General features: G+C 39.4%; 1 protein-coding gene across 1 annotated transcript; it reads left to right on the top strand.

Annotated features, from left to right (window-relative positions):
• Positions 1-110: 110 nt before the first annotated feature.
• irf4a (interferon regulatory factor 4a) lies at positions 111-7,487 on the top strand. The gene is made up of 9 exons (XM_015000502.2): positions 111-739; positions 1,395-1,594; positions 1,831-2,017; positions 2,782-2,861; positions 2,976-3,153; positions 3,746-3,826; positions 4,047-4,448; positions 5,704-5,816; positions 6,590-7,487. The coding sequence occupies exons 2-9, from the start codon at positions 1,397-1,399 to the stop codon at positions 6,737-6,739; spliced, it is 1,389 nt and encodes a 462-aa protein (XP_014855988.2). The 5' UTR covers positions 111-739; positions 1,395-1,396; the 3' UTR covers positions 6,740-7,487.
• Positions 7,488-20,828: the final 13,341 nt, after the last annotated feature.

Raw genomic sequence — 20,828 nt, 5'->3', positions numbered from 1 at the left:
CTGTCATGTTGGAGGTGATAAGACACTCTACGCCTTTTGCTACTTGGTTTCCTGGTTCTCTTCCTGTTTGTCTCATGTGCAAGGGAGGTCATGCATGGTGGCATTACAAACATCAAGATCACATTCTCTTATCAGATTGGGCTTAGTTATTTTCATAAGCTGCAGAACAGCAATAAAAGTTATATTTTACTTTTAAAATTTACCATGAACTATATATTTGGCATAATGACATGGTGCGACCACTGGGTGGCAGTATTACTAATGGACAAAGTCTGATTTGTGGCGTGTGTGCGTTTTTTTTTAAATTTTGAAATGTGTGTATTTTTATTGTTATTATTATTAACGTATTTTGCGGATGTCATACATGAATTCAACATTATGTTAACGTTAAATGTTTTGTACGTATTTCCACAAAGGATAGCTTGCAGTTGAAACTAGTTTGGACTTGAATGGTGTTATAAAATAAACACGGGGGATATTCATGTGACTGTACAGGTATGATTGTTCCATTTCGTCCTGATCTCCGCTCAGGGTGTCGCTAAAGGGATTCCCCACCTGAGAGCTGCGTGGGTTGAGTTGAGAGTTTTACAGAAAAGAAGTTGCGTTTGCTCCTCATCTCCTCTTGAACCTCCGACAGACTCCTCCCAGTGAGCAAAAAAAAAAAAAAAGACGTGATAACGTTTATAGGACCCCGAGAGCCGCATTAGAGATTTCCGCGGTGGACCCTACATCTCTAAAGGTAAGCTGCAGCAGATTGATTTCAAATTATAGTCAGAATGCAAACTTTTACTGCATCAGGTCAACAAAAAAAAAAGTTTCTGTCAGGAGAACATTTCTACACTCAGGGAAGAAAACGCTACACTTTCATCAAGCATTCTTGTTAAGATTATAGTGTAATACCTAGTCACCACTTAAAATATTTTCTAACCTCCTTCATTTATTGTGTTTAAGCTTTTCATAGCTTGATGAATTATTCACGCATTTGACATAAATGAGTCAGATTTATTTATTTATTTATTTTGACAAAACCATCAAACGTGATGAGGAAAATCACTCATTTCAGCATCCATGTCTTCATCCTTTAAACTCTAAATGTGCATGCACAGAAGTGAATATATGGATAGCATGTAACCAAAGTGATGTGATGTGATGTACTCCAAAAGAAACCAGTTTGTATTTATTACTAAATGAACATTTGGTGCTCTTACATTAAAATACTGCATACGATTAACTGGAAAGTTCAATTATAACTCGCCTAAACTAAATCTGGCAACTCAACATCTTGTATCCTATTTGTTCTTCAAAGTTTTCCTGGAAACATTAGGTGTAATTGTAAATATCTTAATGTTGCCCCATTTCTGCTCTGCATCTCATTTTAATTCATTTGTTTGCAGAGATGAACCTGGATGAAGACGGTGGTCTGTCGGGCAGTTGCGGCAATGGCAAGCTGAGGCAGTGGCTCATAGAGCAGATTGACAGCAGGAGGTATCCTGGCCTGGTTTGGGAAAATGAGGAAAAAACCATCTTTAGGATTCCATGGAAACATGCAGGAAAACAGGACTACAACAGAGAGGAGGATGCTGCACTCTTTAAGGTCAGGCGGTTCTGTCTTTACCTGCTGCCTCATGCTGCAAAAGCAAATATAATGCACAAAATTCACAAGTAAAAAATTAAACAATCAAAAAAAACCTTAGTAAATTTTAAGATTTTCCTTAGCAAAAGCTAATTTTTGCTCGATTAACATAGTCTCAACTTAGTTTGTCCCAGAGAAAGAGGAAGTTAGAAATAAATCTAATCAGTTCTTGAATTTTGTGATTCTGCTGTTAACAGGCTTGGGCGATGTTCAAGGGAAAGTTTAAGGAAGGAGTTGACAAACCTGATCCCCCCACATGGAAAACCAGACTACGCTGTGCCCTTAACAAGAGCAACGACTTTGATGAAATAGTGGAAAGAAGCCAACTGGACATCTCAGAGCCGTACAAAGTTTACAGAATCATCCCAGAGGGGACCAAAAAGGGTGAGTGCTAAAAGCTGTTCATGCAACCCTAGCAGTCAACATGTAGATCAATTACATGTGCATTGAAGATGAGAGAAAGTGGTAAGTGTAAGACGATTTGTGGTTAGGTTTTGAAAGCAAATCATAAAATCTGCTACGAGCCCGTGCAGTTGCAAAAAACGCTTGAAGTACGCCCGCGTTTTACACAGCAACGAACACTGTTTATACTCTGCTGGTTATTTTTCACATACATTTTGCACCACTGCTGATTCTGGTGAGGCAGGAAGCACAGGAAGCAAACGCATGAACCAAAAAGGCCGTAGTGCTTTTTTTAGAGGGCTACGGTTACTAAGCGCAGAGTGCACAGAACACAACAAGACAACCTCAGCCTTGCATAACTAAGTTTCTACCATCATACAACAGCCATTGTCACACATGAGCAGCTTTGGCTGCATGGACTTTATGTTAATTGACTAACTTGATGCACTCTGTGTTCCGTTGCACTCTGCAAGATATCCCCTAAATAAAAAGAGCAAACTGTACATGTGCACGAAACACCTTTATTCTGCACGAAACACCTTTATTCTGCACGAAACATCTTTATTCTGTGAATCAAAGACTGAGCCACAGTATCATTATTGATTATTATTGCAAAATCCATATTAACTCACTGAGTGCTGTTAATCAGTTAGTTCTGTTAAATGAAATAATCTGGATTAAATTTTTTATTTCTTTTTAGATTTGAAGGCAAAATATTTGTCGTGTCTATTTCTGACCGTAAATAGGTATGAAGATGAACCGTGTGGAGGAGACACCGTCTCACCCGCTTGGATACGTTCCGCCATATTCGTCACTTCACAACCAGGTCAGTAGATTTAGCTACGATTCTAAAAACTAAAACCCCACAGAGCGATCAGCTTTACAAAGAAAGAAACGGATGTTTTTTCTGAGTGACAGCCCCTGTCCCCCTCCACCTCAGGTACCCAGCTTTGTTGTTTCTCCAGAAAGAAGGGACTGGAGAGATTACCACGCACCATCAGAGCAACATTCTCTTCCTAATGCAAATCACCATGGACAACACACAGACCTGCCGTATGGTCAGTGCCACTACCAGTCGCCAATCAGCCGAGTTTGGCCCAGTTCGCACACAGAAACTGGTAAGCAAGCATACAATTGAAATGAACTGGATTGCATGCAGCAGGATTTCAATTGGCTCTGTTTGCCTTTTTTTTTTCTTGCATATTACACTGAGGTTACTTTTACTGTGAACTTAAACGCAGCTAAAGACATTGAGATGCATGATGTTGTCGAGTCAAAGGAGAAAGAAATGATGAAATATGTGCTTGTTTATGTCATCATGTAAAGACAAATTAATATTTGTGTTCAAGTAATTTAAGATGTTACATGTCTAATATACAAAATTATTTATCTGTAAATGATATTATTTATCTGCTGTTGATATAAAGTAATGAAATCTAAATCTAAAATAAAAAGCACATTCAGTAATTATTATGTTTTTGATGAATTCCTGTGTTAGCTTGACCTTTTTATTTTTTTGACAAAATTATGGATTAAGCATGTATCTTGACAAAATCAGACATTCTTTAGATATCTATTGGGGATGGAGTGTTTAAAATAAATCTGCAAATATTAGTTGTACAATCGAAGTTTGACAACCTTTGACATTTTTGTTAATTTTCATTTGATCCCTCAATCAGTGTATTTACCCTCTTTATTTATCAATTCCAGGTTTCCAGCTCTCATTCCACACATACTTTTCAGAGTCTCAGCCACCAATGTATACAATGGACCACAACAATGCCATGTCAGGTGAAACAACATCTACAAATACAAAGTATACATTGTACAGAAAGACTCACTGATTGTTTTAATGTGTCTGTGCACAGTTTTCAATCTAAAAAGACCTGAGGGAATAGAGTGATGCTCTATATTTCAGCGTTGTTGCTGTGGGTTGAGTTTTGATCAAGCTCCTGTCGTTTTCCTTTTGATGCCATTCATTTAAACACTTCTCCCTCCTTCCTTCTCACAGATTTCAGCCTCCACGTGTCCCTTTACTACAGAGAAACACTGGTGAAGGAAGTCACTGTCACCACTCCAGAAGGTTGTCGGATTACCTCCACCTCTCCGTCTTCTCCCTCCTCTTCCTCCTCCTCCTCTTCTCCATGCTCAGAGGACAGGTTCCACAGCGGCGCAGAAGTCGTTCTTTTTCCGTCCCCCTACCCCGAGTCTCAGAGGCAAGGAGCCGAGCTGCTTCCCAACATCCTGGAGAAAGGGGTGCTCCTGTGGCTGACAGCCGACGGGCTGTATGCCAAGCGCTTGTGTCAGGGACGGGTGTACTGGGAAGGACCGCTGGCTCCGTATGTGGACAAGCCCAACAAGCTGGAGAAGGAGCAACCGTGCAAACTGTTTGACACCCATCAGTTTCTTGTTGGTAAGCAGAAACATGCAGACGTTTGCAGCATTCGCATCAACTCGTAGATGACACATCTCAGAGGCCCTGCGTCAGATCATTGCGATTCTTTTTACAGATTCTCGGCCTTTTCAGATGCTGCTAATCTGCTAGTATTTTGGGCCTGCCACTTCTTCTTTTCTTCCCTTGGACGCTCAGTTTCCTCAAATTATTTCAGTACACGTAGCGCTGCTAAGATATGACAATTTCTTGTCTGAAAACTCTTATGGGAGCAATCTCGCTGAAAACATATTATTTCATGTTTGCCCAGTTGTGTCTGACGTTTTCTTGTGATGCGGCTCAAGAATCGACACTTGAATTAGGCAATGTTTGTGGAAACGCCAGACTTCCTGAAAGTAGTTTCTTTATAGACATGGTGCCAGTTCATACTTTACGTTTGTTGCGTTGTTTTTGTTCTTAAGCAATTCACAAATCAGTGTTAATGACTTAATAGAAAATTTAATAAAACGAAATATTTTCTTGATGACTAAATATCGGATGGATGCTGATAATGCAATTTACAAAAGAAATGCGATAGAAAATCTTCCTCAACTATTGTTCGAGTCCACTCAAGCGCACAGTATGTGTGGTTATTCCAGGTGTTTTGCACATTTTAAAATTGGTCAGAAGATTTTAACATTTATTTATGCCATAAATCTTAGACTGCTTTTGTGCAGCATTCATTTGTACTGTTACTATTTGAAGTAACAGTACACTCCTGCAGCATTGGGAAAAATGCTGCAGGAGTAGTTCTCCCACCTTTTAAATACAGATTCCTTCCCCTGTAAATAGATCAAACATTTTTGCCTTGTAGCAAACGGTTTTGAAGCAACAATGCTCCACTAGCCATTCAAAAACAACAGTTAAGGTCATTGGGAATGAGATGACAAAATGAAAGAGATGCTGCAGGTGCTCGAATTGGGTAATTCCCTCTCTTAGCGTTGAAGTAGCACAAAGGCGTCGCTCGTCTTCTCATCAGGGGGCCAAAGTGTGTGGAGTCCCCACCCACATGTGGTCCACACCACACAAGAGATCGTTTTTTTATGCCATTTCGCTCTGAATTTCCATCAAACATACTAGTAGTTACCAGAAACGTCTTTGTGACTGAGGATATGACATACAGTTAAAATGTTTTTTTGTTTTTTTTATGTTTTTTAAATGTTCAGTGTGACACGTCAGTGTCTTTGTGGGGTCAAATGTCAAAGTTAGCACTCATCTTCTCTTGATCCTCTCTCAGATCTACAAGATTTTGTCCATAATGGTCGTCACATACCACGACACCAGGTTGTTCTTTGCTTTGGAGACGAATATCCAGACCCGCAACGCCCCAGGAAGCTCATCACAGCGCAGGTAAGTGTAAAACAACAACAAAAAAACTTTACCTTGTAAACAAAAGCAGCTTTTAAAAGCAGTGAAGATGCTAAAAACATTATGAACAAAGCAGAATCAATAGTATCTTTTTAAATAAACTGATGTGTGGACAGAACATTTTTTCAAGCCGACTTGGGATCTTTTAACATTCTAATTAATATTTATTTGGCAATTGACAACTACTTATTTGGTCCCTAGCCGGCAGTAGTCCTACTTACTGATAATAGATTGATTTCTGTGCGGTGATGTGATCTTATTTCATTATAAGAAGCTAAATGGATTGCAAGCAAACCATAAAAACAGATACATTTACTTTTCGAGTAGGTATTGATTCTTTTTTTTTTTTTTTAGAGTTTATAGTACTGTCCTTACAAAATGCTGAAGTGAGACTGCTTTATTGTGCTCTGTGGAAAGTGAGAGTTGTTGAAATCTTTCGATAAATTTCACTCATTTTTGCGCCTTCTTGAAACATGCATCTATATTATGATCTGCACTTGTTAGTGACAAAGTATTTTCATAAATAGTAGTTGAAACATCTGACCAATGACTAGAACAAGTCTTTGAATAAAGAAAGTGCAACGTCTAATAAGTTGCACTCCAATAAGACTCTCAGCTAAAGCAACTCATGTCTACATTTTAAAGAAAAAAGAAAATAAATGCAAAACAACGTAACATGACAGGAAAACAACATAAATATGCACTTTTATCTCTAATCACTCCTTTTATGTGTTGTGTGCTTCGTTTCATTTCAGATAGAGCCAATGTTTGCCAAGAAACTGGTCTACTATTACCAACAGAACACTGGGCACTACCTGCGAGCCTACGATCACATTCAGGAACCAAACACCGCTCCCGCTATTGACTATCCTCCCCAGAGACCCATACAGCATATTCAGGAGTGAAAAGCATGCCAAAAATGCCAACTCGCCACACAATCACATAAACAGGAAGGGTATTAATGTGAATGTAAAGCTGTGAATTTGTATTGTGCCTTAATATTGCTGCAGCCATGTGTACTGTAAATGATTAATTTAGGCACTGAGGGGTTGAGATGGGGAAGACCCTGTAAGATTTTACATGCTTGTTGTATCAGGGACTGGGTAGTAAGAGTTTTTTTTTTTTTTTTTTTTTTTCTTCTTCAGCAAATATTATTGTGACAGTGTGAAGGATGCGGTTTGAGGGTGGGGGAGATGAGCGGAGCGGAGGGCAAACTGAGACAGGAAGTACTAGCACAGGTGCACAGGAAGAATGGCCCCTAAGACAAACATTGATACGTCTGTGAGATAAGCCGGTGTGAATGAATACTTATTTGCAGCCAACAGTAATTCTTTCTTCTTTTTTTATTTTTTTAACTGGCACTGAGGGCAGTTTCTGGTTATCCACTCTTAAAGCAGCTCATTTACTTTATAGTCTTCAATACATGACATGCAAGACAAAGAAAGACGACCAAAGACACATGCTTACAGAAAAGGATAACTTACAACAGTGATTGGTTCTAAGCCAGTTTTTTTTGTTTTGTTTTGTTTTGTTTTCATGTGTGATTAGCACATCTCTTGTTTATTCTGCCTTTTAGACTGCTCTGCTCTGTTCCTTGTGAAATATTGTATAGTTTAACTTCTTCAAGCGTAGTAATAAATCTTTTTAAAAACAGTTTGACTTGAAGGTCTTTTTTTTTTTTTTACCTAACCCCATAGACATGCATCGTGTCAGAAGTTGTAGCTACAGCTTTCTGTGTGGTATTTACCCACACGACAGAAGTGGACAAATGGTGCACAGCAAATTATCAGAGAACAACCTGTGGTTCAAGCTCTGTCTCAGTGGATGTGGGCCACGTTGACTGGAAAATAGCACTCATCCCGTAACTTACAGGGAAACGATACCTGTTCCTCTTGACCTGAAACTAGTGGCCTCACAAGTGGGAAGGAAAACTACCTTGACGGTCGGAGTGCAGATTGTGCACACAAGGAGCAGTGGTTCCCAGGCATGAGGTCCTTTGTTTAGAGCAGTGGTTCACAATTATACTGCAGATCGTTTTCATCAAGCAAAATTATCATCAGATAAAGTGAGACTGCGTTAACACAAAATACAGTTTTCAAATGATTTAACCTGATTTAAGAAAAAAAAGAAAAAAAACTACCCAAGCTAACCTGATCCCACTTTTATATTTATATATATATATATATATATGTCAATCAATCAAATTTTATTTGTATAGCATATTTCAGCACCAGGGCATTTCAAGGTGCTTTACATAATTCAAGAAAAAAAATAAAATAAAATGAAATAAATAAGAACAGCATGTGACATTGAAGAAACAATAAGAAAGAAAAAGAGATAAAAAGATAAAAACATACTTTTGTTACAGAATTTAAGTGCCTGTCATCGCCGGACTCCGCCGTCCGTTTAACACGGGTATTATCCAGGCCCCGTCGCCTGACAGGACGGAATTTACAGATTTTTTGTCAAAACGGCATTTGACAAGGATTCTCACACCTCAGAGTTTTAGTTAAAACGCCATTTAAAAGAAATTAATAAATAGATAAAAAGTAAAGATAAAAACATTAAAAACATCCAAAACATCGAAGACATCAAAACCCACACTCTAATCCTAATTTAGCCATAAGCAACTCTAAGCAGGTGGGTTTTAAGTTGAGATTTAAAGGCACACAGTGTTTCAGCTGTTTTACAGTTTTCTGGAAGTTTATTCCAAATTTGTGGTGCATAGAAGCTGAATGGTGCTTCTCCTCGTTTGGTTCTGGTTCTGGGGATGCAGAGCAGACCAGAACCAGAAGATCTGAGGGGTCTAGACGGTTGGTACAGCAATAACAGATCTTTAATGTATTGTGGTGCTAAACCGTTCAGTGATTTATAAACTAACAACAGTATTTTAAAGTCTATTCTTTGAGCTACAGAGAGCCAGTGTGGGGACTTTAAAACTGGTGTTATGTGCTCTATCTTCCTGGTTTTAGTGAGAACGCGAGTAGCAGCGTTCTGGATCAGCTGCAGCTGTTTTATTGATTTATTAGTCAGACCTGTGAAGACTCTGTTGCAGTAATCAATGCGGCTAAAGATAAACGCATGGATGAGTTTCTCTAGATCCTGCTGAGACATTAGTCCTCTAATCCTGGAGATGTTCTTCAGGTGATAGAAGGCCGACTTTGTGACTGTCTTAATGTGGCTCTGAAGGTTCAGGTCAGTGTCCATCACTACTCCCAGGTTTCAGGCCTGATCGCTGGTTTGCAGTTGTAATAACTGAAGCTGTGCACTGATTCTAGTTCGCTCCTCTTTAGGTCCAAAAATAATAACTTCAGTTTTGTTTCTGTTCAGCTGGAGAAAGTTTTGGCACATCCACACATTTATCTGTTCTAAGCATCTATTCAGTGATTGGATGGGTTCAGAGTCACCTGGTGACACCCACATTTCTGTTTTATTTTTTAATTCAGCCACATTGTCTCTTTACAGGTTGACTGACTAGCATATTTTGCATCATAGTGCTGCTGCGTGACTCCAGCGTGCTTGAATCTAAGGTCGTGAACTCATGGTCGGACAATCAGAGCAGAATTTATGGTAAATATTGATAACCGGTGTAATGGGACACTTATGTCGAGAAAGTTCTGAATTTGTCTACAGAATGGATAATAGTCATCAGGGTCATCATAATTATTATATAATCATATCATATAATTAGATTTTTTTTGTATTTTTACAATCATTTACCTCTGTTATTCCTCAAAATACTTAATTACCAAGGAAGATAAATTAATACGCCATTCTTCAAGTAAGTCAGTATGTTGCAAATTGATTTGGAGGCTTAAGTTTGAATTGCTGTCTCTTCTGTGTCCCTCCACGGTAAAATAAAGCTAATCTATTTTCTCTTAGCGCTTCTCTTCTTAAAGTAAAAAAAAAGTTTCTTCTATAACTTTCAGTATTTTTCTCTGGCTTGTTTATCTTTCTTGCAGTCTGACTTCTCTGTGGAGAAACTGGAGGCCCTTTAATAATGCAGTGTTACCAGAAGCAAAGTTAAGTCAGAAAAGCCAAACCAATTAAAATGCATTACTGTATTTGCAGTGGAAAAAAGAAAAAAAAAAAAAATAATAAAAAAAAAAAAAAAAATATATATATATATATATATATATATATATATATATATATATATATATATATATATATATATATATATATATATATATATATATATATATATATATATATATATATATATATATATTCCGATCCATTTGGAATAAATGGATCACAGAACTACCCTGCAGATCCTGAATTTGGGCATCTCGGATGCAGATGCTCACATCACTAAAGCTTTGCCAAACTAGGTTCCTAACTATTCCACAAGCATGGCGTGCAGTGATTATTTGAGCAAAACTCCTCTTTCTGCTGATGTCCTTAATGTCAAAAGGCTAGGTAGAGGAGATTTAAACGTTGTGATGTTTTTCTTCTGTGGTCCTGAGTTTCGATCTCTGTGTTTACTTCCCTCACACTTAAACCACATCCCTTTCACAAATTTTGACCAAAATCACAGTCTGGAATGCTTTCTTTTTTCATCAACCATAAATCCTTTTTCTTCAAATGTCTTGTCAGTGAGCCCCCCGGATTGTCTGATGAGTAAAATTCAGTTTTTATCTCACAGTCAAGAACTCAAAATGATTCAGCCAGACCAGTCCCTCTTCTTGCTGTCAGCATTGCACATGTGCATTTGCGCGAGTATGCACAGTGAAGGACCAGATGCTTTTGTGTGGGTGGGTTCACAGTTCTGGTATTACTGTTATCAGGAATTGACATTTATGGAGTTAGGATAAAACATGTGACTCCCCCCACCTACAGCATCGATGACTCAAAAACGGACACTTATTTCACGTCGCATTTAATAACTTACAGTAAAGAGCAAATCAGAGGAAATCTTGAAAATCATGACAATCAAAAAAAAAAAAAAAAAAATCAAAAAACTTTTATTTAAACAAGCTTTTTAAATAAAAGCTGTCCTTATTCTACTCAAAACGTTTTATCTTCGTGCTGTCAACAATTTGCAGACACTGAGAGCAAAAATGAGAGTGATACTTGGTTAGAAAGATCAAAAAAAAAGAAGAAAAAAAAACATACATTCAAGCATTTGTCATGGTGTTTCCCCTTTTGCAGGAAGCCACATCATTCGTAGTTAGGCTTTTAGTTTTTCCGTCTGTTGAAGCTGTTGCTTGTAGTGACATTGTTTGTGTCCTTTGCTTGAAGCTCTGGAGCTGAAATCCTAGTCAAGGGATGCTCATACATTTTGCTATATAAAGGGTTTATAAAGAAAATAAAACCCCAAATATCATGTTTGCATTCTGAAAAACATATCACGATGCCGGATTGGTTTCTACAGAATCACTAGGGTGAACTTTGCCGATTTTCATGTTGAGACAATTTGCATTGTGATTTCTTTCATGAAGAGTAGTGAGATTGATTGTACTTCCTTCTTTTTTTTTATTATCTTTGATGAAACAATGTTGTGCAGAGATAAATTAAATGTCTAAAAAAATAACTATGAGACTAACACAATTTTATCAAACATCTCGATTGTTCTACTGCATTTCACACTGGAGCCATTGTGGTCAAACTGTGGTATAAGTACAACTAACGATACTAAGCTGCCTTCTGTGGTGCTCGTCTGAAAGCTTGAGACGTTTTATTGTCAACTACTTACAAACTACATGCAAGGCAGTTTGGCCATTGAAAGCTGAAGTGTAATATAAAGCTAGCAAACAGCTAAACAGATGAGTAGTTCAAACATATCATGCCTCAGTCATAATGTTCCAAAAAGGAAAAGTATATTCCAAAAATAAAAAAATTAAGAAACCTTCTGTGACACCCTAAAGTCAGAACATGGATGTGGATATGCAAGAAGTTATAACATACTAAGTGTAAATACTATCAGAAGTTACAGTGGCTGCCCCAAAACATATGTGAGGTAAGCAGTTTCAGATATCATTTTGGTGTTACAAGCTATAATAAAGGACTTATAGCAAAGAAATGGTTTATGCGTAATCTATCATATAAAGGTAAAATTACTTAATTAGGTGGGGCTCTTGATTTGCTGATAATTAGACCAGCTTTGCCTTCATCCAATGACTACGTCTCCGCCACAGCTAACCAGCATCTAGTGATCTAGTGCTCGCTCTGCCTCAGCCAATCATTGTTCAAGGATCTCTTTATAAGACTCCTCTTCCATGGATTTACCTGGTTACCCACCTCCTCATCATCTCCAACTTCGTCCTACTACATATCACATACATATCACAGTCAATAACTCTTAAATCATGTTTCATTTGCAGTCACATTGGAGAAACAGGTTCAACTGAATCGATCATCAGCCTGTCAGCATTTTTTATAATATATTTGGTCCATGAAAATAAAATTAGTTCCCACCAGTTCCCTTTTCTCAGACCTCTTTTTCTCTACAGCCGTACAGAATACAAGTAAGATTTAATGTTAAATAATTAAAACCGAAAACATTATAATAGGCCACTGCAGTAATTACAATTTTAAACTTCTCCATTTCTGTATTATTTTCACTTGAGGTTCAATTGCTCATATGCAAAAAACAAAACAAAACAAATAAACAAACAAACAAACAAACAAACAAACAAAAAACTTTTAAAAGGAAATTTGATCTGTGAAAACACAGCAAGGTTTTTCATGCAAGTAAATTTCTGTCATAGAAAACACGTTGTTGTGCTTTGCTGACATCTGCTGGTTAATGTAGCTTAAGCCGCAATTGGGGAACATAGCTGATGTTCGCAAGAAGAGAAATAAAGTTTCACCCACAAAGAACTGGTGGTGTAAAATAAACCATGCACTATATGACACTGACTATGAAGTGTTTTTCTACATATTGTCCTTTTTCACACATGGAGAATTTGTTAATGACCATCTTATCTGATCAAATATCATTTAATGTTCTGCTAAAATTCAGCAAACTCTCAACTGTTTTGCAGTTGTGATGCTAGCTCAAAAAATGGCATCACTTTCTAGCAACATGTTGAGGTGCAGACAATGTCTAATGTTGTGTAGGGTTACTAAGTTGTTACTCTTGTTGACACTCCTCCAGCTGTGAGCTTTGGAGATCTTTACCTCCCTTACTAGTTTCCACTGTGCCCATTGGCTAAAACAAAATTGGCCTCAGTGCTGTTTCATTCTTATACAGCAGGACAGCATCATTTGAGTGAAAGGAGGATTTATGAATTCATAATGATTTTGGAGGTTGAATCTTTCATTCTTTCATGACCACTTGTTGCCATGGTCCTGGCATTTTAATCAAATGCCAGGACCATGGCATTAATCCTGGCAGTAATTAAAAAAAACATACAACTCATTAAGCTCCAGCTTTGCAAAAAATCAGAAGCTTCATTTTCAGCTTCTGACATACATTATCTAACTTAATAAATAACTACCTGTTTCTTGGTAGTTGTTGTTACAGACCAGCAAATAAAGTTAATTCGTGATGAATTAGTCCATCAATTGCTTTTCATTGAATCAATATTTGTTGCCACCTCATGTATTTGCTTCAGGGTTTCATCCTTTACCATTGTTATGTGCTTCGGGCACATTATGATTTTTGTCTACTTTTTTTTTGTTGTTTTTTAATAGACCTTGATTAAATGAGTTTCGTAAATATATTTTGGAGTTTGGATAATTTCTTTTTGGATATTTAATTACGTTAATTTGTGGGGCTGTTGGTCCGCCTATAAATAGGCTGGCTTTCAGCATGTAGAGAGCCTCCCCTCCATTCCCGCCTGGGCTCCGCCTTTCCGCACGCTAGACCAGCCGCTGTGGGCCGCAGCTGAGGCTTCCAGCCTGCCATGTGGTACCTTTTGTTTGTTTTTTCCGTTGTGTGTTTGGCCTGGTGGGACCGGTTGTCCTGTTTTCGATTTTTCTTTTGCATTAGGTTCTTTTGTTTCTAGTCCGGTACTAGTAGGGGCTTCGACGGCCCTGTATAGGGTTGGCCCCCTGCTGTACCGTTTTGTTCTGTTTGACCGGCTCACCAGGTCCAACTTTCTGTTACTACTTTTGGGGTTTTGTTTCTTTATTTTTTGGGACACGGGATTTGAGGGCTCGAACTTCATTTTCTCCTCAGGAAATCAGAAGATGCTGACCCGAGAAAATCAAAGTTAAGAGAATTTATAAATAAAAACATTTTGGTTGAACCCTCATCTGTTGTCTCGTGTCCTCAGATATGTTGTGCCCTTGGTGGACGTAACATATTTATGGGGGCTCGTTTAAACAAAATTTACCTTTACAAACTTGTCGTGTCCTAAGGTTGTTTCATGTTTTGGCGATTATGTTGGGTTTAGTGGGCATTTTTGCGCAGCTGGCGCGCGTTGCGCTGTTTAATTAGGACATTCGGGTCTGGTGTTCTTGTGGCTTTGTTTGTATATGAGTGTTCCTGATTAAGTGTGGCTTGATTCTAAGGGTAGATATGGAATTTGACCTGGATGAGTTTGTTCAAAAGCCCACATTGGATACTTTAGGTAAATGTACAAAAGATCAGTTGCTGTTAATAGCCGAGCATTTCAAGGTTACAGTAGATAAACGTGTTAAAAGAGGAACAGTTGAAGCTGAGTTGTTAGAAGCACTGGTTCAGATAGGAATTTTTCCTGCTACAGTTTTACCAAAAAGTCCTGTTGGATCGCTATCGAAAGCTTCGTTGCCAGATGACCCGGTTCGTTTGAAGGAACTTGAAGTTGAATTAGGACGGCTTGCTTTGAGAGAGAAGGAGCTGCATCTTGAACAACGAAGAATGGAGATACAAGCCGAACTGCGTTTGAAAGAACTTGAGCTTGGTGCTGGGTCTTCGCAACCCAAATCGAATGATTTTGATGTTAGTAAAAATGTTCGTTTGGTTCCTCCATTTAATGAGCGGGATGTTGATAAATATTTTACATTGTTTGAAAGAGTGGCACTCACACTTAAATGGCCTAAAAATGTGTGGACTTTGTTGTTGCAGTGTGCATTAAGTGGCAAAGCGCAAGAGGCGTATGCGTCTCTTTCTGTGGCTGATAGCCTTGATTTTGAGAAAGTTAAAAGTGCTATTTTGAGGGCGTATGAACTAGTACCTGAAGCTTATCGTCAAAAATTTCGTAAATTAAAAAAACACTACAATCAAACGTATGTGGATTTTGTTAGGGATAAAGAAATTCTCTTTGATCGTTGGTGCTCTGCTAAAAATGTTGCTGACTTTGCACAACTTAAGCAGCTCATTTTAATGGAAGACTTTAAAAACAGCTTGCCAGAAAAAGTTACCACCTACTTGAATGAAAATAAAGTGTCGGATGTGTCAAAAGCTGCAGTGCTCGTTGATGAGTACATGCTGACGCACAAAGGTAATTTTGAGCGCTCACATGTCTTTAATAAATTTGACAAATCTGAAAGTAACGGGAAGGAGTGTGCCAAAACTGTTTCACTTGAATCAGATATACCTGCTGCGCTCGGTGGCATTGAAAGCAAATCGGATAACAGGTTGGATTTAAAAACTAATGTAACGTGTTTTTATTGTAAAAAGAGGGGACACATTGTGGCCAATTGCCCGGTTTTACTGAAAAAGAACGTTAAGCCGGTCGCTCTAATTAAAACTGTAAATCGCGTTACTCAGTCACTTTCAACAACAAAGCCTTGCGAGCATGCTGATTTTAAGCCTTTCGTTATGGATGGGTTTATTTCCGTGTCTCTGACTGGTGAAAAGATCCCTGTAAAAATATTGCGAGACACCGCTGCCTCTCAATCTTTTATTTTGGAGGGGATCTTGCCATTAAATAGTGATACTGCGATTGGTTCTGTTGTGCCAGTTCGTGGTTTTGGCATGCAAGACATCGGTGTTCCGCTGCACAAAGTCGTGATCCAGTCTGAGCTGTGGTCTGGTGACGCTGTGGTTGGGGTGCGTCCTAGTTTCCCAATAGCAGGCGTCTCCATGATCATGGGCAACGACTTGGCTGGGGGTCGAGTGTTGGTTACTCCAGACGTTACACCTGTTCCGGTGCTGCGCGACTGTCCAGATGAGCTTGCTCGTACCTACCCAGATGTGTTCACGTCGTGCGCAGTTACGCGGGCAGCACGTAAACGTCAGCAAGAGGAAAATAAAGATGAGTTTGACTTGAGTGAAAGCTTTTTGTTCAATACTGAATCCGACCATGTTCCATTAAATAAAACTGTGGGTGATATGTCTGATACAAATACACTGTCATTCTCTAGACAGCGGTTGATCGAGCTCCAAAAAACTGATAAAAGTTTAGCGCTGCTGTTTAACGATGCATTAACTGATAAGTCTGACTCCATTTCTACTGGCTATTTTTTAGATGATGGGCTTCTGATGCGTAAATGGACGCCGTTAAATGTATCGCCTGCTGAAGAGTGGAGTGTGGTGAAGCAGATTGTGGTTCCGTCTCCATATCGTTCAGAAATTTTGCGGTTAGCACATGATAATCCCTTAGCAGGTCACCTCGGCATAAGAAAAACCTATGATCGCATTTTGCGTCATTTCTTTTGGCCGGGTTTAAAGAGTGATGTCGTGCGCTACTGTAATTCGTGTCATTTCTGTCAAGTATCTGGAAAGCCAAATCAGACGATTCCTCCTGCTCCTTTGTATCCCATTCCAGCTATCGCTGAACCATTTGAAAGAGTATTAGTTGACTGTGTGGGTCCGTTACCTCGAACCAAAGCAGGAAATAAGTTCCTGGTAACAGTAATGTGCACTTCTACTCGTTTTCCAGAGGTTTTTCCGGTGCGAAAAATATCTACGCCTGTAGTGGTAAAAGCATTGACGAGGTTTTTTTCAGTGTTTGGTTTGCCTCGGGTGGTGCAGACTGACCAGGGGTCTAACTTCATGTCTAGAGTATTTGCGCAAGTTTTACATCAACTTGACATAAAGCACTGTCACTCTAGCGCGTATCACCCGGATAGTCAGGGCGCACTCGAGCGTTTCCATCAAACCTTGAAAACAATGCTTCGCACCTACTGTTTGGAGTTTGACAAAGACTGGGATGAAGGGGTACATTTACAACTGTTTGCTATTCGGGAGGTGGTTCAGGAGTCTCTCGGGTTTAGCCCGTCGGATTTGGTTTTTGCTCACACTGTTCGCGGTCCTTTAAAGCTATTGAAAGAGAAGTGGTTGTGCGAAAAATCTGACCAAAATTTATTGGACTACGTCAGTAAATTTCGACTGAAGCTGAGCCGTGCGTGCGAGATAGCTAAAGAAAATCTTAAAACTGCACAGGCTAAAATGAAGTCTTTGTTTGACAGAAATGCAACTTTGAGAGTTTTTCAGCCTGGGGAAAAAGTGTTGGCTTTACTTCCGGTTCCTGGTTCCAGCTTACAAGCACGCTACAGTGGACCTTATACGATCACCAGAAAGGTTGGAGATCGCGATTATCTGATCTCTACTCCTGATCGGAGGCGGACTTCACGCTTATGTCATGTTAACATGTTGAAGCCGTATATCGAGCGTGCGCCCACTTTGAATAAATCTGTCAGTTGTTTCCAGTGAACGAGATGACGCATGCGTCGGGGCAGGTGCGGACGCACGGGAGGAGCTGTCCAGTGCTGAACCTGAAGGTGACGTTTTCTCCCCGGCTGTTACTGAAGGGAGGGTTCCAAATTCAGAGGGGTTGGAAAACTTGCCTCTCTTGTTGTCTCACCTTGATGTTTCCAAGCAGGCTGATGTAATTTGTTTGATCCAGTCTTATAGGTCACTGTTTGCAGATATTCCCACTCAGACTCGTGTGCTCAGCCATGATATTGATGTTGGTGATTCCAAGCCTATTAAACAACATCCTTACAGAGTGAATCCAGACAAGCGGCGCCGTTTGAAGACGCAGGTGGAGTACATGGTGAAACATGGACTTGCTGTTGCCAGCAGTAGTGCGTGGAGTTCGCCATGCCTCCTGACTATTAAAGCCAATGGAGAGGACCGTTTCTGTACGGACTTCAGGAAGGTGAATGGGGTGACTAGGCCGGATTGTTATCCACTCCCTCGTATGGAGGATTGTGTGGACCGTGTGGGGGCTGCCCAGTTTGTGACAAAGCTGGATTTGCTGAAGGGATACTGGCAGGTACCCTTAACGGCACGAGCCCAGGAAATTTCCGCTTTTGTCACACCCGATGATTTCCTTCAATACACCGTGATGGCTTTTGGGATGCGCAACGCCCCAGCGACGTTTCAACGGCTAATGAATGTTGTTTTGTCAGGTTTATCATTCTGTGAGGCTTATTTGGATGACTTGGTGATTTGTTCTTTTACATGGACTGAGCACGTTGATCACTTAAGGACTGTTTGCGCGTCTGAGTGAGGCTAATTTGACAGTTAATCTCTCTAAATGCCAATTCAGCCAAGCGACAGTGACCTATCTTGGAAAAAGGGTGGGGGGAGGTCAAGTGCGCCCCGTTGAGGCTAAAGTAGAGACCATTTTGTCTGTTCCAGTACCCACCACTCGTACTGAGCTACGCCGCTATCTAGCGATGGTTGGTTACTACAGGGGGTTTTGTAAAAACTTTTCCTCTGTGGCTGCTCCTTTAACAGACCTACTTAGCCCTAAAGTAGCTTTTATATGGTCTGATCAGTGTCAATCTGCTTTTGAGCAAACTAAACATTTGCTAGTTAATGCTCCCGTGTTGTCTGCCCCTCGTTTTGATGTACCATTTAAGTTGGCTGTTGACGCATGTGACTCTGGCGTCGGAGCTGTCCTTCTTCAGGATGGTACTGATGGGGTAGAACATCCGGTTTCTTATTTTTCAAAGAAACTTGACAAGTATCAGAGATGGTATTCCACCATTGAAAAGGAGGCATTAGCGTTGGTTCTGGCATTAGAACATTTTGAGGTGTATGTTGGAGGTTCTAGCGGATTTGTGGTTGTTTTTACGGACCATAATCCGTTAGTTTTTCTGGATCGCATGCGTAATAAAAACCGCCGTTTGATGAATTGGTCTCTGCGACTCCAAGCATTTAACATCTCTATCCAGCATATTCGTGGTAAAGACAACGTGGTGGCCGATGCACTCTCCCGACTTTAGTCCTGTTTTTTTTCTGAATGGGTTGAGTTTTTTTTTTACTTCAATCCCCATTCAGAGTCTTTGGGTGGGGGTGTTATGTGCTTCGGGCACATTATGATTTTTGTCTACTTTTTTTTTGTTGTTTTTTAATAGACCTTGATTAAATGAGTTTCGTAAATATATTTTGGAGTTTGGATAATTTCTTTTTGGATATTTAATTACGTTAATTTGTGGGGCTGTTGGTCCGCCTATAAATAGGCTGGCTTTCAGCATGTAGAGAGCCTCCCCTCCATTCCCGCCTGGGCTCCGCCTTTCCGCACGCTAGACCAGCCGCTGTGGGCCGCAGCTGAGGCTTCCAGCCTGCCATGTGGTACCTTTTGTTTGTTTTTTCCGTTGTGTGTTTGGCCTGGTGGGACCGGTTGTCCTGTTTTCGATTTTTCTTTTGCATTAGGTTCTTTTGTTTCTAGTCCGGTACTAGTAGGGGCTTCGACGGCCCTGTATAGGGTTGGCCCCCTGCTGTACCGTTTTGTTCTGTTTGACCGGCTCACCAGGTCCAACTTTCTGTTACTACTTTTGGGGTTTTGTTTCTTTATTTTTTGGGACACGGGATTTGAGGGCTCGAACTTCATTTTCTCCTCAGGAAATCAGAAGATGCTGACCCGAGAAAATCAAAGTTAAGAGAATTTATAAATAAAAACATTTTGGTTGAACCCTCATCTGTTGTCTCGTGTCCTCAGATATGTTGTGCCCTTGGTGGACGTAACAACCATCCTTACAGGTTGATAAATGTCATCACAACCTGTAATAAAGAAAAACGTGAACGGAAAGTAGCAAAAGATGATAGTGAAAAAAATTAACGGATTTAGATATCCATTTAGGATAAGACTAAGAAAACTCAAGATCTCAAAGTCATTAATCACTAAGCTAAGCTAAGAGCCAGAAGTTATTGATTAAGAAAAGGTTGTTTTAATTGTTAATATTCTTGACCAGAAAAACTTTACTGGCTTTGACGCCAGTAAAAATATGATGAGTCCACATAAGCGTCAGTGAACTCCTGTCACAACAATTTAAATCTTAGTTCCTATCAGCACAAAGTACAACGTTAAATTCTGAAAATCAAAGATATATCTCAGAGAAACACAAAGAAAGTTGTGTCATTTAGGCAAGGAAACATGGGCTATATGGGGTAAACTGATTCAAATCACAGCTGAGAAATTTTCAGTTTGGAGTTGGTCTTTTTTTATTTATCTATTTATCTGTCAATCTTTCTGTCCGTCTGTCTAAAAAGACACACGCCTTTGGAGTAGGACCATGTGTTGATTTTTATCTATGGAAGAAAATAAAACAATATCGCTAAATGTTGGCAGAAATTAGGTTAGTAAGTTAATTTTTGACTTAGGCCATGAAAACTCACGAGTCATTTCTCCTCCACCCATTCCTAAAAGTACATATCCTCATAAACCAATTGCATATCTTGGCGAGGCAGTCGTAAAAGTTTGAGCGATAGCAAATAATATAAACATTCATCATAACAAAATGGGCAACTGCCTGTAAGCTGACCTGGAAGCTGAGTTCCTATAATATCCTCGTCGCTCCCCATGTACTTTATATTTTATTGTGCAATTAAAATGATTATAGCCTCCTGTTGTAGCGCGAATTATCTGCACATGACCTACCGAAATCATGAGAATTGCTCTATTTCCAAAAAATCTATTACATTTTTTTTGGCACAAATAATCCAAGTGAATTGTTTGAGACGTCTTTGTTTATACAAGTGTCTTCAGACAACAATGCTCCTGGCTCAATACATTACGATCACAGGAAAGCACCAACAGTCATCGGATGAGGAGAGTCAGTGTAATCTAAAACACATGACTGTAAACAGATAAAACTTGATAAGCAGAACAATATGGTATATTACCTGGCACTGATATATAGGGCTACATTGTGTGCTTAATTTGG

The sequence above is a fragment of the Poecilia mexicana genome, unplaced genomic scaffold (assembly GCF_051168715.1).
Source record: "Poecilia mexicana isolate PSO_F unplaced genomic scaffold, ASM5116871v1 scaffold_17, whole genome shotgun sequence".
NCBI lineage: Eukaryota > Metazoa > Chordata > Actinopteri > Cyprinodontiformes > Poeciliidae > Poecilia > Poecilia mexicana.
Note: the sequence above shows the minus strand (reverse complement) of the source record. Positions and strands in the feature narration are given on the sequence as shown.

What these genes read in the sequence shown, in the direction of transcription:
- irf4a (XM_015000502.2), top strand. Translation starts at nt 1,397, where the DNA reads ATGAACCTGGATGAAGACGGTGGTCTGTCGGGCAGTTGCGGCAATGGC. An exon ending in CACCCATCAGTTTCTTGTTG is followed by an intron (nt 4,449 to 5,703) that starts GTAAGCAGAAAC and finishes ATCCTCTCTCAG; the next exon opens with ATCTACAAGATTTTGTCCAT. An exon ending in GGAAGCTCATCACAGCGCAG is followed by an intron (nt 5,817 to 6,589) that starts GTAAGTGTAAAA and finishes GTTTCATTTCAG; the next exon opens with ATAGAGCCAATGTTTGCCAA.